The 17,262-nt window shown below is 44.0% G+C and overlaps 1 protein-coding gene across 1 annotated transcript in view; it reads right to left on the reverse strand.

The window, feature by feature from the left end:
* The window catches only part of LOC121624259 (uncharacterized protein C18orf63-like), an 18,189-nt gene extending 1,879 nt beyond the window's left edge, over positions 1–16,310 (reverse strand). Inside the window, exons 1-14 of the mRNA XM_041961912.1 lie at positions 16,191–16,310; positions 15,019–15,147; positions 13,597–13,675; positions 11,465–11,521; positions 11,254–11,365; positions 10,199–10,240; positions 9,846–9,922; positions 9,423–9,535; positions 8,513–8,609; positions 7,990–8,075; positions 7,687–7,873; positions 3,335–3,856; positions 2,969–3,136; positions 1,001–1,084 (exon numbers count right to left, since the gene is read on the reverse strand). Of these exons, the coding sequence (XP_041817846.1) occupies positions 1,001–1,084; positions 2,969–3,136; positions 3,335–3,856; positions 7,687–7,873; positions 7,990–8,075; positions 8,513–8,609; positions 9,423–9,535; positions 9,846–9,922; positions 10,199–10,240; positions 11,254–11,365; positions 11,465–11,521; positions 13,597–13,675; positions 15,019–15,146 (1,752 nt within the window). The 5' untranslated portion in view covers position 15,147; positions 16,191–16,310. The remainder of the gene's footprint in view (positions 1–1,000; positions 1,085–2,968; positions 3,137–3,334; positions 3,857–7,686; positions 7,874–7,989; positions 8,076–8,512; positions 8,610–9,422; positions 9,536–9,845; positions 9,923–10,198; positions 10,241–11,253; positions 11,366–11,464; positions 11,522–13,596; positions 13,676–15,018; positions 15,148–16,190) is intronic.
* Between the last annotated feature and the right edge of the window lie 952 nt (positions 16,311–17,262).

The following is a 17,262-nucleotide window of genomic DNA, read 5'->3' on the forward strand; positions in this document are numbered from 1 at the left end:
AGAAAATGCGGCTGATGTATTGTTCTTGAAAACTCGCAGGTTGCAGCTGTAAAACTGATAAATGTTGTTATTAATCTGCTGAGCTCCCTGCGCGCTCCCACCCCCTCCTGAACATTCATCACTTTAACAGTCCTTACCCTCCTCTGAAGGCGTGTTTGTGAGGAAACTGAGGCGGACAGAGCGGTGTGCGCGCCATTCATCACGCCAACACGCTTCAACACATCACATTAATGCGTGTAGTCCTCCTCAGGATGTTTGTGAGGAAGCTACAGCTGTACACGCAGCACGAGTGGAAACGCAGGATATTCATCACTCCTCGAGGCTCTTCTTTTCTAAAACAAAGCACCAGGTCGTCCACCGCTTTACCCATCAATATTTCAATCAAAACGAACTTTGTAGCTAAGCTAGTGCCCCCTTGAGGCTGCACAGCTCATTACACACCAGAAAACAAAATGGATTTCTCTTTTTCTCCTCAAAAAAACAGACATGGATGCAGACAGCAGGACTGACAAACGACACTCACCGCCCCCTTTTTACTGAACTGAGTGTGTGTAGGCAGATGTGTCCACACAGTCAAACACTGGACATGGACGTCCACAAAGACGAACCCTTGCCGACACACTGAAAATGACATCGTGTGGACCCTGGCAGACCGTGTAATTTGTGCTTTTTACCAGCAGTGTAACGTTTGTCCTGAGGGTGGCGCCAGAGGAAAGGTCATGCTGTTATCTAAATCAAACAGGGTCGTTGTTTGTGTGGTAGCATGTTGGCACATCTGAGACTCAGTCGTCATTACATCATCACAGTTTCCAGGAGTTATTAAACGGTTGTAGCTGCGTGTTGTGGTCGGCTCAGCCAGCACAATGATAATAAATGTATGTAAGTCATGAAAGCAGGAGTCGGCGTCGGCAGGAAGAGGAGAAAGAGGAAGAAAGATGTGTAGAAGAAGGGAGATAAGGAAGGAAGGCGGTTGAGAGTAAAGTTCAGTTTGTGCTCTCACCTGGTTGCTTCTGGCCATTTCCTCCACGTCCACGTCTCGTACGGCAGATCTGGATTTCTTCGGCTTTGACTTGAGCACGACTTCCTTCAAAAACAAAGACAACACAGGAGAGTCAGGAAACAGCAGCGTTTCCACTGGGAGCAGTTAACACAGTATTTATTTTGTCATCACCATCAGCCGTCGAATCCTCGTAGAGAATAAAAACAGATTCAAGAAACAGACAGAATGAAAAGAAAGTGAATTCTGAGTGAAACAGCTGGATCGATCTTAACTGTTGTCTCAGCTGAAAGACTATTAGCCACGAAGAAGCCTTTGATTTTAAGAGTGAGAGGATAAATTAGGGATGCACGATAACTGTTTTATAAAAACGATACCGATAACTTTCAGCTCCTAAAGACCGATAACTGATAACACACATATACCTAACATCATGACATCAATACCACAAACAAAACCAAAAACAGCGGCGCACAGTGAGAGGCTGTTGCTAGGCAACATACATGTTAACTTTCAGAGCCGCTGCGCAGTGAGAGATGCGACAGACGAGTAGGCTCATTTTAAATCAATAAAATGTGTTTTAATCAGTATTTTGTGTCACATTATTAAATGCTTTAGTAGTAAGCAGAGTTCTAAGCAGGATAACGTATAGTGAGCAGGTTCCTATGGAGAAATAACCCCCCCGCTTCGCGTCGGGCTTCTATGTCATTCTGAACGAAGATACATGATCCCTTACTTAGACTGATCTATGTAAACAAACTGAAGAAGGACAGTCCATAGTAAGTCAAGCACCATCACGTCCATGATTAAATCTTCAATAACCTCAGCCCGTGGGACATCTTTGGCAAATTTCTTGGACTTATCGAAAGCCTCGCCGACGTGTGTCAGTCTGTGGCTTCTTTGTGGCTGGCTTGCTAACGTTAGCGTCTTTAGCAGGCCGGCCGTCCTCATACGCTTTCCAAACTCCGTCAAAGCAGTGGTTATGTTTCAGGTGACTGATCAGGTATTAAAGCTCGTGTCATTTCTCGCTCCTCGTGGAACTCGCTTGGAACATTTGTTACGAATAAACAGCGAACAGTTTTCTTCAGAAACTTTGAAGAAGTCTGAACTCTGTTTTCATAAGCACGCTGTGCCGCATGCTGCATTCAAGGTGTAACGCACATTCCCCCGTTCCCTCGTTTGGTAGTCGTTCTTTTGGCCTTTTTAAGTTCATGTTTCTATTTTTTGTGTGTAACATGTGAAAAAATGCTGCGAATGTTAATTCAAGTCAGCAACTAGCAAAATTATGACCGAGTTAACGAGTTGTTTTCTGGCATGAGGGGGTATTCTTGATTTTTCCCAGTGAGAAAGAGTTTTTCTGATTATGCCAACGTCACTTGAACACAGCATTCACTGCAGGCCATTCGGGTCTCATAGTGGGAGCGAGGCGCTGCCGTGCTGACAAAAACATAGATGTTATCGGGGCTGTTCGTCATGATATCGGACTTATCGGAATGATGTCATAATTTCCTGTTATCGGCCCGATAACAACCGTGCACCCCTAGGATAAATTAACGAACTGTTGGGAGTTTAGCCCATGACACGAGTCGTAACCTCTCCTGATTGGTGTTTCAGGAAAAGGCTCCACGTTTTAGGCCAATGATGGCGTTCATCCAGTCAGGTTTAGAGAAGGATGCCTCTTGTTGACGTCTGAACCCCTGAACTGTGTCTCCATCTGTTACCTGCAGCTACATCACTTATTTCTGCTAAAGGAGAGTCGTCACATTAACTAACACCCATTAAACGCTTCAGTCCAGAGCAACTTACAGGAAGTGATTCAAACTTTTTTAGTTTTGTCCATTATGTCCTGCACTGCCGGTACGGCTGGGAACACGGAGACACCACTGACGAGAAGTCAGACGGGTCCGATAGAAATGATGGGTGGTAATAAACCAGAGTGAATATTTAAAGGTCCAAACGAACCGGACTCACCCCCCTGCTGCTGGCGGCGGTGTCTTTGTTGGAGATATCAGAGGACGTCAGCGGTCGAGCTGATGGTTGTTTGGTTGATTTTTCCTGCACTTCGCCGTCAGCAGCAGTTTTGCTGTCAGAGACGGTTTCCACGTTGGTTTTGGGGTTGGATTTAAACTTGATCTCCAGCTTTGGAGTGAGGATAAGCCTGGGTTTAGACTCAGGACTGAGGCTGGCGATGTGCTTGAGGTTGGGGTGACCTGCTGGTCGAGGAGCGGCGCCGCGGTGAGCTTTGGGGTGACGGTTGAGGCAAAGAATGGTTGGAGGAGGAGGAAGTGCAGCTGACAAAGAGGAAGCAGATGAAGAAGAAAAAGAGGAGGAGGATACGGCGGTGGGAGTCTTCCTAATGGCAGGTAATGCTACCCTCCCCCTTTCCCCCCCTCCTCCCTTCAGTTGCTCCTTCTGCTTCTGGAGCCGCAGCAGGGCGGCGCTGACGTGGCGTGATGGACACTTGTTCTTGAAGATGGGAACCAGTTTGGGAGCAGGCATCACTGGAGTCTGACTGGGGGGAGGAAGAGGGGAGAGGACAGAGGAGGACGGGGGCATGGAGAAGGAGGAGGAGATGAGGGATGAGGCTGGCTGGAACAGTGGCTGAGAAGAGGAGGAGGAGGAGGAGGAAGGCCAATCTCTGTCTCCTCTACATCCTCGGCTTTGTGTCAGACTGCTTCTAAACCCACATCCGTTACCCAGAAGCCCCCGGACTCCGTCCTGCTGGGAGGGAGGGGCCCAGGCTGGAGGCTGTGACCCAAAGGAGGGCTTCAGGGGCCGGGGAGGAGGAGCGGGGAGCTGGGTGAGGACTGGCCTGATGGAGGAGGAGGTGGTCAGGTTGACCTGCTCACCACTCAACACCTGAGACAGAAGAGGAGATTTCATAAATAAACCAGAGGAAGGACAGCAACCAACCCCTCCCCCCCACCTCCATGAAAACATGTCACAGGTTTAACCCTCGTATTGTCCTCCCGGGTCAAAACTGACCCGCTCTGGTTTGACTGCTTGTAAAGCATGAAGTATAAAATAATCATCAAAGTCTGTGTTGAACCTTTTTAGTCAACTTGTTCCAACACATCAACAAATATTTTACACTTATTTTTGTAATGTTTGATATAATAGATGTCATTTATAAAAAATACACTTCATTTTTTATTTAAAAAACATAAATTCTGATTATTTTGACTTGGTTATGATCTGAGGCACATAAACTGATGTATTATCACAGACTGGCACAAGTCAAAGTTCAGTCAGGACACTGTTTTGAAATAATGTAACATTTTTAATGGCAGCAAATAGTCACACCCGACCCGGTGTGGTTTGACTGTTTATAAAGCATTAAGTATAAATGTGTGTGTTTGTGTGTGTGTGTGTGTGTGTGTGTGAGTGTGTTTATTACTAGAAAGCACAATAGTATGATCCATTAAACCACTTATTGTGGCCGGGTCAAATTTGACCACAGATGCTATAAATTTTAATAAAACACACATAATTCAAAGAATATAGTCATCATTAATTTTACTTGCAGAGAGCATAGTATGGAACCATCCATGTCATTTTCAAGCAATTATATAAGAGAAAACCAGAGTTATGATATGCAAACATTTGAAAACGGGTCAAAATTGACCCGAAGACATCAGGAGGGTTAAATGTATTCAAATGTCCTCAGTGCGAGTCTTCAGATGTTCCACTTTTTCAGAGGCATAAAGAGGTGAAAGACTTTTCTCGGGACCCCTTGAGGACTCCTGAGCCCGAGGTTGGGAACCACTGCTTTGTTAAGAGGATATAATTATAATTAAAATTATGATGATTATTATGAAACATTTCCACTTCCTAAATCTGTGACTGCGACATGTACGAGTGAGGTCAGAGAAACATGAAGTGCAGGTCTGTGACGAGACACTTTTAATCTAAACAGACCTCAGCCTTAAGTTCTCCAGTTTTCACTAGAAGATAGAAAATAACTTCTCTCTCAGCTCTCACTCATGGAAATGAACTCTGCTGAACACTATAAATATTTTAGTTTCACTCTGTGAACACTGGATCGATCTCTCTGGGCTCAGAGTTTGTCTGGTTGATAAAACACACTTCAGCTGCACCGTGAATAAGAAAAGGCGGGCGACCTCTCGGGACGAGGGATAACTCTTCACTGAAAGAGCCGAGCTGTTCAGGAAACTCTCAGGAGGACGAACAACAACGATTAAAGATGAGAACAGGTATTCTTCATGTTTGCTGCGTGGACCAAACGTTACTGAGTTGGCGATGCATCAAAACGATCAAAAACGTGAAATTTTAAGAATTCACTTCTCTTTCTCTGAAACGGGAACAAGAGGAGATAAAAATTGTCTGGTGATTTTTACAGAGGTGTTAAACTGAATGATTTTTGCTTCAAGAAAATGCTTCAGAAGCTTCCTGACATGACGATGAATAACCTTCAGCCTGCTTCATGAAAACAAGGCCTCCAGAATACAGAAGCAGGTCATGGATTAACCCCTTGATGCCTGAATTTATTTAGAATTATATTAAATAAAATAATTCGTTTTTGCTTTCAAATTGATCCTATATTAAGTTTAGAGTAATTTTTTCTGTAGCACATAAACAGAAATAAATGCAGGTATGATGCAAATCAGCAACAACAGGCGTTAATGCTTAAATGCAAAAAAAATACTTTTTTTTCCAAAATTCATAAATGTGCATCGTAAAAGCCACAAATTAATTTATTTCATCAAAACAGCCACAAAATTGGCTCACAACCATTACATTGCAACAACAACACGACGGACGAGAAGCCAGTGCTTGCAAAGGTTCCTCGGTGTGTGTTGAATGCACAAACCAGCATCAGAGGACTGCAGCGTGATTCGGCTGCAATGTGGATTAAAGCGGTTTGATGCGAATTCGCGACAATCTGCGTTAAGGGGTTGAGAGAACTTCTGCATCAAACTGGACAAGTTAAAACAACTGAGCAGCTGAGCAAACTGGTTCCAAATCACGCTGTTAAAACTCTTAAAGCTCAGACGTAGCCGCTTTGTATGTGTAGGTGGTGAATCAATGGCACATCACTATTCAGCTTGGACGCTGTTGTCTATCGTGCGTTTAAAATCTCCCCGGCTGCATAGAGTCTATATATCCAACACCAATTCCCACAATTCCTTGTGAACGGCCGCTCTGCTGGTACTCCTAATGCATGTTGAGACAGGACGTCTGTCCACAAGTGGAGCCATTAAAACTTTCTGAATTTTCAACCATTTGGTTTGTTCCAAATCACTGAATAAGTTGATATTACAACGTACAATAAGGATCAGTCACTGTGACGAATGAAACAAAGGGCGAAACCAGAGTTAGCTTTATCGATATAAGGACGGGTGGAAACAGGATTTCTCTCGGCTAACGGTGGACGAGGAGCAGCGGCTCCTGCTCTGCTCCTCCTGGAGACGACCCTGAAATAACGAGTCTGCCCATTAAGAGACGTTTGTGTGAAAACACTTCCTGTTTAGGTTCGGATGGTGTCCTGCACGCAACATTAATGTGTCACACGTCTGTGCGAGTGATGAGCTGCACGACTTTAGAGACGCTAACAGACGTTTTCTACGAGCTTTCAGCCTCGATGCACAGCCCTGTTAACACAGGCGGAAGAATGAATGTTTATACAGACTGTGCTCTCACAAAGGGACCTTGTATCTCCTTCCAGAATTCATGAGCACTGTCACAGTTCATCACATGAAGGGTCAGATTAGATCCTGCCGGCCTGCTGAATAGTGGGCTGCTCAGAAATGTCTCGGGGGCTGAGGGGTGTAGGCGTCCTCATAATCATCTAAACTTCCTGCCATGAGAAACAGTTCTGCACGTGCTCCTCGCTCCTCTCGTCTCCAGCACGTTTTTCATTAAAAGTGAGCTCTGGACACACGTTTCCTTCTCCTTCCTGCTGACATCTGCGTCATGAAAATGAATCTGAAACTTCCTCTCCTCCTCCGTCTCCTCAGCGTCGCACCTTTATGGTCGTAAAACTGTCCAAGAATGTTTTGTAGGGCGGGAGACGCTCCGGGAATCACTTTTCCTATCTCCTATCAACCTCCGCACACACGCATCAAAATAACCTGCATGTGAGCGTGTCGGAAAGAAGAAGAAAGAAAGAAAACGTTCATACAGACAAAGAAGTTCAGGTTTGGAAAATGTAAGCATGAGAGAAGCAGGAAGAATGTGTCACACAGACGGCTGCTCAGAGTTCAGACTGTCGTGCACGTCGCTGACCCCTGTAGCTCACAGCATGCAGACAGAAGATGCTCCTGTGCACATTTCCACAGGAAACAATGAATGCTGGAGGTTTTCAGGCACGGCGTTCACAGCTGTTAGACTCAGACCGGGCTAGTTAAAGACAAGCATCGGTGTTAAACTGAAGCTCTGCAGAGACAAACACACTGTAAACGTCTTTTCAAACCTACAAAGAGTGTGATGAGGAACCGGAGGTCACAGAGGCTCACAGAGGAACCGACACCTCCCAAATCTCAACAGCATCGACTGCAGACCTGCATCCAACCAATCCAACATCCTGTTCTCTCTGTTTCTGTGTCTCAGAGCGGGTGGTTTAGATTTCAGCATAATATCGTCCTAGCAGAGGTCACTCAACATCATCGCCCATTTAGTCAGCATTCACTCATGTGCAGCTCAGTGTGTGTGTGTGCGTGCGTGTGTACCTGCACCGCAGCAGCAGTGCTCAGACTGGCCGTGTGGTAACAGGGCTTGCCGGTCAGCCGTGCGGGGAAGCCACACACGCTCTGCAGCCGCTGCCTGATGTCAAACAGGAAGGAGCTCAGCGCCCCCCGCAGGTCGACCCGGGGGCAGCGCTGCACCGGCTGCAGGCGGATGCAGCTCAGAGGGTAGCTGCTCAGGATGAAGGTTAAAGGAATCATCATTATTCATCATTTGCCCCCTCAGCTGCTTCCCCCGATCAGGCGAAGGAAAGGCGGCTAATTAATCCAACTAATTGTTCAGGATACGTGAAGAGTCTCTCTCCCACTAGTCTGAAGTAGACGCTGCAGTACACCACCTCCTCCTCTGCAAGCTCAGGGAGTCTGTAACCATACTGTAACACACACACACACACACACACACACACACACACACAGATGTTTTTAAAGCAGTAAATATGTGAACAAAATGGATTGTAATTAGCTGCTAAGATGAGAAGTTAGATAAGCGTTCAGATGCACTTTCAGATGTTTTCTGTTTGTCTCTGTCATCAGTCGGGCCTCTTATCACAACCTCAATAATCAAACTGAGTCAAAACTCCAAAGTAATGAAAGTCTGCACTGGACGTTTATAGTCAGATTTGCTCAGTTTTAAGTGTGTTGATGCTCTCAGAAGTGCTGAAAGACAGTAAAAAGTCTTATTCTATTACTACTTATCTCAGTCTTAGCCCTCATTATATTCTGACACATGATGGTTCACAGATTAATGTAACATTAATGTGTGTGTGTGTGTGTGTGTGTGTGTGTGTGTGTGTGTGTGTGTGTTGTGTACCAGGCAGTTCCAGTGGTTCTGCAAGTCACTGTAGGTCCTAAATGGTCCATCTCTGGGCAGCTGACGGCTGATGGTGATAATCTGACCTTTCTTCATGCTAAATACACACACACACACACACACACACACACACACAAACATAATTATACAAGACAACCTATTGAGTGAGAAAGAAATCTGTGAATCAAAGAGTGATTTAATGATTCAGTCCATCAGGACAGAAGGGATGAGAGAGAATAAACAGTGAATCTCTGGCAGGCCAGTGTTTAATAAGAGCTGCAGTGCCACCTGCTGCTCACAGGCAGTAAAACACGGTCTGCGTCTCAGCCACCAGTGTCCACCAACAGGTTGAAGCATTTTAAACAAAAAAACAGGAAACAAAAAAGATGATTTGAAGCTTTGAACCATGTGTTTACATCTCTGACCTTAACTCTAACCTTCACCTCACTGGACAGACTTCATGTTTGCATGTTAACTAATTCATTTGTTCGCTTATCTAGTTTATTGTTTCAGAATATTGTTTTATACATAAGATATAATACGTGTCATTATGTGGTATGGCCAGAAAACTATTCTGTGACAAGAATTGAGGAAAATCATGCAAATATTATCTTTAGATGAATGAAAATAGTCCAGTGTGTCTGGTTGGTGGTATCAAATATGTGCACAGTACTGAGTGAGGAGCACAGAGAGTTGGGAAAAACCATTTAAAAACTAGACAGCTTCACACAGACCTGACAGGCAGCGATGGCCGAAACAAGATGAGAGAGTTCTCATGTTGTTGATATTGTTTGTGTGATGACCTAATAATCTGTTAATCTGTAGAAAAACCACCAGAGGTTTGGGTGAGTCTCTCAGTCTCTCTTGTTGGTGTTGTGCACGTTGTGTCCAGCAGGTGGGGCTGTCCTACCTGGGCAGGACGTGACACCAGATGGCTCCTCCGGTGGAGGTGGGGTCGAGGACGGTGTCAGGATCACTGCAGAACCTCCTCAGCACTAAAGGAGGGAGATCGAAGTCCTGCAGCTGCAACAAACACAGAAATCCTGATTATCATACACTCGTTATTTTATTTAATCATGTGCTGCGAATACTTCCGTCAGGAAAATAACCTTATCTAATCTAGACTGCATTAAAGACGTATTTGAGATCTCTTTTATATATAGGACTTATATACTGCAGTGAAAATGAGGCCACAGTGAGTAAAAACGTGACAGGAGCAATGACAGGTAACAGGTGGCGGTCTAAACTCTTCTTCTTTTGCTAGTTTTGAATTCCTTTTTGAAACTGTGGTCATTAGATGTTGAGATAAATGAGTTTTTTTTTGTTCTCTCACTGTGGTCGGCGGCAGCCTCACTGCGTTGGCTTCGATGCTGATGCACAGTTGGCCTTCGCTGGTGCTCAGCTCCAAGCCTGATACACAAACGATTACATTTACAGATACTTCATCAGTTATGTAATCCATTGGTAGCTACCTTCATGCTACTAAAGCAGAGCTGTATTAGACTCACACAGTAAGTTTTCAGATCTATAAACAATCAGAGAAAGCATGAAATTCTCCTCTTTGGTCTAGTTTGTCACTAATTTTTGCCACTTTGGTTCAGCAGAAGATGAAAACTAAGACTGAATCATTGACTGAATCACGCAGGTCTGGTGTGTTGGAGAGAAATGAGCCACAGTGAAACTTACTGACAGCGTCGAGCCTCCCCCTCTCAGACAGGAAGTCTTTTCCTGAGAGCAAACACACATTGAAAACAAATGAGCCAAAGCAGCTCGTGGCTCTGGGACACAACATGACTCTGAGGATCAGACTTTCACATCTTTTCTTTGAGCTCAAACTGAGGTCAGATTAAGATACAGATTTGTTTTCAGTGTATAATCACATGTGACACACACACACACACACACACACACACGCACACACACAGTGTATGTCAGACTGGGTCCAAGGTGAAGGCTTCACTGAGTGTTGCAACACTCCGCTGTCACTTTGATCAAAGACACACACACAAACACACAAATTACAGCCTACGCCTGCAGACGCGCTCTGACCGTCTATTAATAATCTACTGACAGCTGATAATCAGAGCGGTTCGATGCAGAGCCTCAGTGCTGCTGGGCCTGTGGCTTCTGCTTCATTTCTACACGTCTGTGTCACGTTCTCACTCGATCTGTCGGCTCCGGCTGAAGAAACTCTCCATCAGCTTTTCTTTACTAGATCCTGGTCAGGGGTTTCCCATATACACAAGCCTCATACAGACTCTAGGTGGCGCTGTTTCCAAGCTGTCAAGCCAGAGGTCATGTTTGTTTTGTGAGCAGCCCCTCCGTGATCTTCCTCAGTTTTTGTATCATGCAAGTACAGCTTCGGTGAATGAGGAGCTAATGAAGCTCCTCTCACCTCCTTATTATTATTATTATATATTATTATTGCTGTGGCACATCAGAAACAATGTGGGATTAAAATCTCCCTCAAACCCTCCAACAGTTTCTGGTGCATCCTTCCTCTGTCTCAGCAACATAACAACAGTAACAGGAGATCACAGCAACCAGCGTCTTGCACAGCTTAGATGGAATTTAAATAAGTAAAATACTAAAATATTCAAAATATAACAGCAGGTGCTATCTGTTTAAGCACCTGAGAGCACACAGCTGGAACAAAAACCATCAGTGAAGACAGCAGAGTAAGGTAACGCACACAACAAGATGCCAAAAACATCACAGGTCAAAAATAAAAATGTCTGTACCAGTGATGAGGTAGAGTCCTGCTTTATTCCAGCCAGGAGCCAGTCTGCTGATCAGAGAGTAGGACAGACAACACTGGAGCACACCTGGAAGGACACACTGAGGAGAGCCCAGCTACACACACACACACACACACCAAAATGCAGAGAGAGAAAACATCACTTTAGCCAGAGCACACGGCCGTCAGTCCATCTGTCCATCACGTTCCCCCACCTGCAGACCGTGTCTCTGTCCAAACAGCTGGAGGACGCCTGTCTGGAACAACGGGATCTGCAGGAAGAGAGGAGCTCATCAGATGAAGCTGAACCACAGAACGTCAGCATTAAGACTCAGATCAGGCCGTTTCTCACTGTCAGCTGCTGTAACAGTTAGAATTCATGGAGACAAAATCTGCCAGTTTAGATGGCAGATGGAATAAACCGGAGAAAAGATCTCTTGAATATAAAACAACTGGCCACAACATGAAAACACGTCTGTTTTCCCTGAATATTTTCAATTTAATCAGAGCAAAAATGTGTAGATTATCGAGGTATTTTTGATGGTTTTCTGGTTAAAGATGCAGTTTCTTGTGCCTAAAAACCAACATCCCTTCTAATCTACATTAATCTACTGCCCGACTTTAAAAACAGAGCAAAACAAAATGTCCCTTACAAATCATGTTCACACACAACTGATCTGCGTTGATTCAAGTGTTTTACTGCCCTGAGACACAAGAATCTCCTCCGACCCCTTCACTACCCTCCAGTCCCTGCAGCGCCTCCCTGCTGGTGGCTTTTATTACAGCGCACACTTTCAGTTGTCAAAGTAAAGCAGAGGTGTAACATTAACAATGGCTTTGTTACAGTTCAGCATGACCGACACCAGGACCCTGAAACCGAAGCGGCCAAGTGGACTTAAAACATCCTCCATGAAAAAGGCGTATGGAATGAACTGCTGCCAGTTAACCTGAACTCAACGCAACTCACACACACAAGTGTAAATGTGCTGAACACAACTGTACTTTATCATATTCAGTTTTCACCGGCAGCACACAGCACTGACGATCCAGAAGAACAGAGTGTGTGTGTGCGTGTGTGCGTGTGTGGGAATGTCTGGAATTCAACTGTTGTGGCTGCGTGTCTCTGCTCGGGAAAACGCGCCGTGTATCTGAGAAGTCCTCAGATCTTTGACTGAAGCCAACGTGTCGATCACATCGTTGCATCAGCGTGAGGCCTGAAGCTGCTCTGACAGACTGACACACACACCGAACCTGTCTGCGACTGTGATTACAATCTGCTGCAGAACGAGGCTGTGTGTGTGTGTGTGTGTGCGTGTGCGTGTGTGTGTGTGCGCCATGGTATGTAGCATGTGTGCAGACAGAGGTGGCGTGCAGCAGTTTACGTCAAAACCTGTAAAACTGTCAGCGAGACGAGCTGAGAGCCTTTCCTGAGGTTACACACACACACACACACAAACACACACGCACACACACACACACACACACGCACGCACGCACGCACGCACGCACGCGCGCGCGCACACACACACACACTCTCATGATCATATGTGTCAATCCTACAAATAATGTTTAGTTATAACTACAGTGACAGAATTTGGGCCGTCTAACATCCGTTGAATTTTTCCAGATTCTGTTTTATTTTTTCCCAAATTCAGTTTTCTGTTTCTGTCATTTCTTTAATTCAGTGTTAACAATAAGAAAATATTCAAAATGTAATGACTGTCAGGGACGTTGCTGTAAATCAGACTGATGTTCTGCAGCCAACGACAAAGAGCATCCAAACTTCCGTCATATTCCACATTTTACATCCTCTCGTTTTTATTATCGACACCCAAGCAGCCAACGTCCATGTTATCAGAGGAGTGCATGTGTGTGTGTGTGTGTGTGTGTGTGTAACTGTGTCTGTCTTCGTGTGGACTAAGTTGAGTTTGAGACCTTGAAAGTGAGGACAATTTGCAGAGCGAGGACATTTTGTACAGTCAACACGTCGTCAACAGGCTGCCAGAAAGCTGAGACTTATAATAAATCTAAACTGTGGGCCACCTCAGAGCTTTTCATCCACAGTTTACACCACAGTAACTATCATCTTTTGTCTATGCATATATTAGCTATAAATGTTATACATGTTATTTTTTACTTCTGCATGAACACAATGATGATGATCTATCAGGTATCTAATTTGAGGAATGAACCAAAAACAGACGTTCCTCTGTGGATGTTCTACCTATAAACACGTTTTCAATCGAGTTCCTGTACATTTATCTTTAATACTTCCACACACCTTGATGAAGAACATTATCCACATTGTGGATGAAGAGTTATGTGTGTTTGTGTTGATGTTTCTTACAGCCATGACCACGGTGATCTCAGTGAAGGAGTCCAGAGCTGGAGCAGCCAGAATATCAGAGTACAGCAGGATCAGCTCTCTGTGGACGGACAGACAGACACACACGCGCACACACACACACACACACACACACACACACACACACACACACACACACACTATAACCAAGGGCACATCCACAGGAACGCTGCATTCAGGTGATACAGTAAAAGCTGACTTTGTCCTTCACAGTGAGCGGGACCGGACGACATCACATCAGAACCAGGTTTACTGCTAAGTAGGTTTTCACATACAAGGAACACTTTGGTGTTTTGGTGCATAACAATGAACCCAGTAAGAAACAAAAGCTGGGAAAGTAAACCATCATAAACAGAAACATTGATAATAAAAACATAACATTTGTAAAATATTTCTGTCTTTAATTGACCAAAGATAGAGTAAATGTTCACAAGTAGTAGAAAGATGATAATCTTTAATGTTGATGTAATGTTTAGTCTAACTAACAGCAATATAAGTGCAATAACTGATCTGATTACAGGTAATACTTGTGTTCTGCCTTTGGTCAAGTTCACGTCACACCTTTAAAGAAAGTCCCTGAAAACCTTCAGTCATCTGTGCAGACCTGCTCCTGATCTGAGGGAACATGTGGAGCACAAAAGTGTTCCCGTCTTTATGTGCATAAACCAAATGTAAACTCAGCACTTTTGCTGTGTTTTTTTACATAATGTAGTAATTAAGAGTGCATAAACGGACACAATGTGGGCTGTGGATATGAATTGTGTTCTTTCTGTTTGCTGATTGTGTTCTTGTGAATGTTTCTTGTCCTCAGCTCTCTTCAGGAAAAGAGATCTTAATCTCTGTGAGACTGCCTGATTAAATGAAGATTAAATGAAGATTAAATGAAAGATACAACACCTGCTGCTGTCAGTTAAGTTAGAGCGGTGAAAGGATTTATAACTTGAGTCCAGGCTGTTGTGCAATGTGAAGGTGAAGCATTCATATTAAAGGACTAGTGTGAAGGAAAGGCTACTGCAGAAACATGGTGGACTCTGTAGAGGACCTGCTCCCTCTGTAGACATGCAAACACTATGATTCTTGTTTTCAGGTGATTATACATCAATGAAAACATCATTATTTCTGACAATAGATCCCTCTAGATCAGGCATCTCAAACCAGTTCCATAAAGGGCCGCGTGGCTGCAGGTTTTCATTCCACCCCAGGAGGAGCACATCAGGCCAACCAATCAACATCAAGGGATCACTTAGTTGTCAGCTGAAGACTGAGATCAGCTGATTAATTGATCCCAGCCTGGTGTGTTCCTCCTTGGTTGGAATGAAAACTTGCAGCCACACGGCCCTTTATGGAACCGGTTTGAGATGCCTGCTCTAGATCCTCCTCATTGGATCTTTAAGTCGGCGTCACCTGCAGGTCTTGATCTGTTTGCTCCGCAGCTCCTCTTCCTCCTCCTGCAGAGTCAGAGTTACACAGACCAGCTTCTTCAGGTCTGGAAGCCCGAGGAAAACCATTGACTGCTGGACTCCTGCACTCATCCTGCACGCACACCAGTCACACTTAGATATGGCCAACACAGGAAAGTGACAGTTTCAGCATCAAAATGTTAAGGATGTTCACCTGTGGCTAAAAAAGATATTGCTCTTAACTTAATAATATACCAAAGGGATAAAAACGTGTGTTCTGGGAGATTCTCAAAGGTCCAGTGTGTCGGAGTTAATGGCATCAAACGGCGAGGCTGCAGGTTGCAACTAACTGAGCACTCCTCGCCTCACCCTCCCCTACGGTGGCTGCTAAAAATGCCAAAGTCCCTCTGTATCCCAGCTTGGGATAAATAAAGTATATTTATCGAGAGTCAGTGTTTGGTTTGTGGACAGACTGGACATTTGAAGTCAAAGGTCAAGCTGTCAGACTTTCCAGATGTGCTAAAAGAACTCAACCGACCCAACAACACCTGGTGACAGGTAGCTGATTTTCACTCATATAAGACAACAGTGACACATGATAATATCTCAGCATATAAATACTATTCGGTGGTTACAAACGTCTAGAAAATGAGGACTAGTGCTGAAATGATTAGTCAACTAATCAATAAACAAAATGCTAATTTGTTGCTTGTTCAGTTTAACATATTCGTGAAGTCAGCCTCATTGTTTCTGTTATTCACACAAAACAAACCATAATTAACAGATTAAGTGTCGATAAAAATAGTCACTAGCTGTGGCAGTAATGAGGATTATTCACTTTGCTTTTATAATTAATAATACTGTTGATTAGCAACAGTTTTATGATCATCTAAACAAATCCCTTTGAGCTCTGGTAACTTTTTCTTGACAAGGTTTGACAAAAACTAAAATAAAAAAAAGGAAAGCTAAATCAATAAGAAGAAGAATACTGAGTTAAATCTTCCTTACTCACCTTTCTGTGTCCTCTTGATGCCAAAAAACAAGCAATCTGCACACACACCTGTTAGCTCAAACAAGCTAAGGCTACCAAGAAGCTAGCCTTAGTGGCAGCTAATTAACCTAGCTAGTTTTAAATCCAAGTTTTTCAGTTTATACAGTGATATCTAGGTCACGTACCTTATATTTGCATTTACACGACAGTGTGATAATAGTTGCCCTCTGAGGGAAATCTAACTTTCTTGACAATTATTACAGTAAAAAGACAATTTAATGAAAGAAACTTTTGGAACAATAAGAAATAATGCCGAAACAAAAGATGGGTGAGGAGGGGGGCGGAGGTCTCACTCTGCTTCAGTTTACACAAACCAAAACCTGTCTCCGTCATGACCAGCTAGATAAAACAGGACACAGAGCTTACGTCTCTGCTATTTTTTCATTGGGAATTCGGATACCTGAACGGCACAAACTGTTTTACAACTTGAACTTAGACAGTGTACTATAAAAGGAATTGTATTGACAGACCTTATTTTAATAGCTGGCAGTGGATGTTGTCTTTCTACCATGGAGACACACATCATATCAAGAGACAATCTTTGTCTTGGAGTCGCCGACTTTTCCCGCCAGTGAGCTGCGGAAGTAGAAATAAAACGTTTTCGACACAAAATCCCAACTTCTGTCACCATTTTACAACTTTCACACGTCAGCTGAGTGTTGAGGATCTAACGCCACCTCCGGCTGACCGCTGAAATGCGCCAACAGGGAAATAAAACAGTCATTACGTGAGATATCGCTCCCGCCCGCATCTTGCGTGAGAAGCGACTTTCCTTGAAAGTTGGTGAACTGAGGTGAACTTTAGCCTCGTTCTTGTCCATGCCTAACTGATGAGTGGCAGGGTAAGGACCAATCAGAGAGGCCCAGCCATGAATCAGGAAGAGAATGACCAATAGCTGCGCTAAAGGAATGCTAGGGGCGGTTCAGCTCACCGTGCCAGGAATCTGAGGCTCCGTAAAGACATCCTAAATAAATGCAATGCAACCGGAAATAAGAGTTTCAAAATAAATTCAAAGTGTACGAAAATTGGTGTTTAAAGAGCACAGAAGGATACAGTTCATGTAAAAAAATGCAGGAATTGTGACAGCGGCCCAATATTCCTTTTCAGCAAAGCATGTATGGGCATTAAACGTGTTTATACAAGTCAAATTTGTCTCCGCTATTGTGGAAAATCAACCACACCTTGATTTTGAAAAGT

This window comes from Chelmon rostratus, chromosome 20, assembly GCF_017976325.1.
Source record: "Chelmon rostratus isolate fCheRos1 chromosome 20, fCheRos1.pri, whole genome shotgun sequence".
NCBI classification, from domain to species: domain Eukaryota; kingdom Metazoa; phylum Chordata; class Actinopteri; order Chaetodontiformes; family Chaetodontidae; genus Chelmon; species Chelmon rostratus.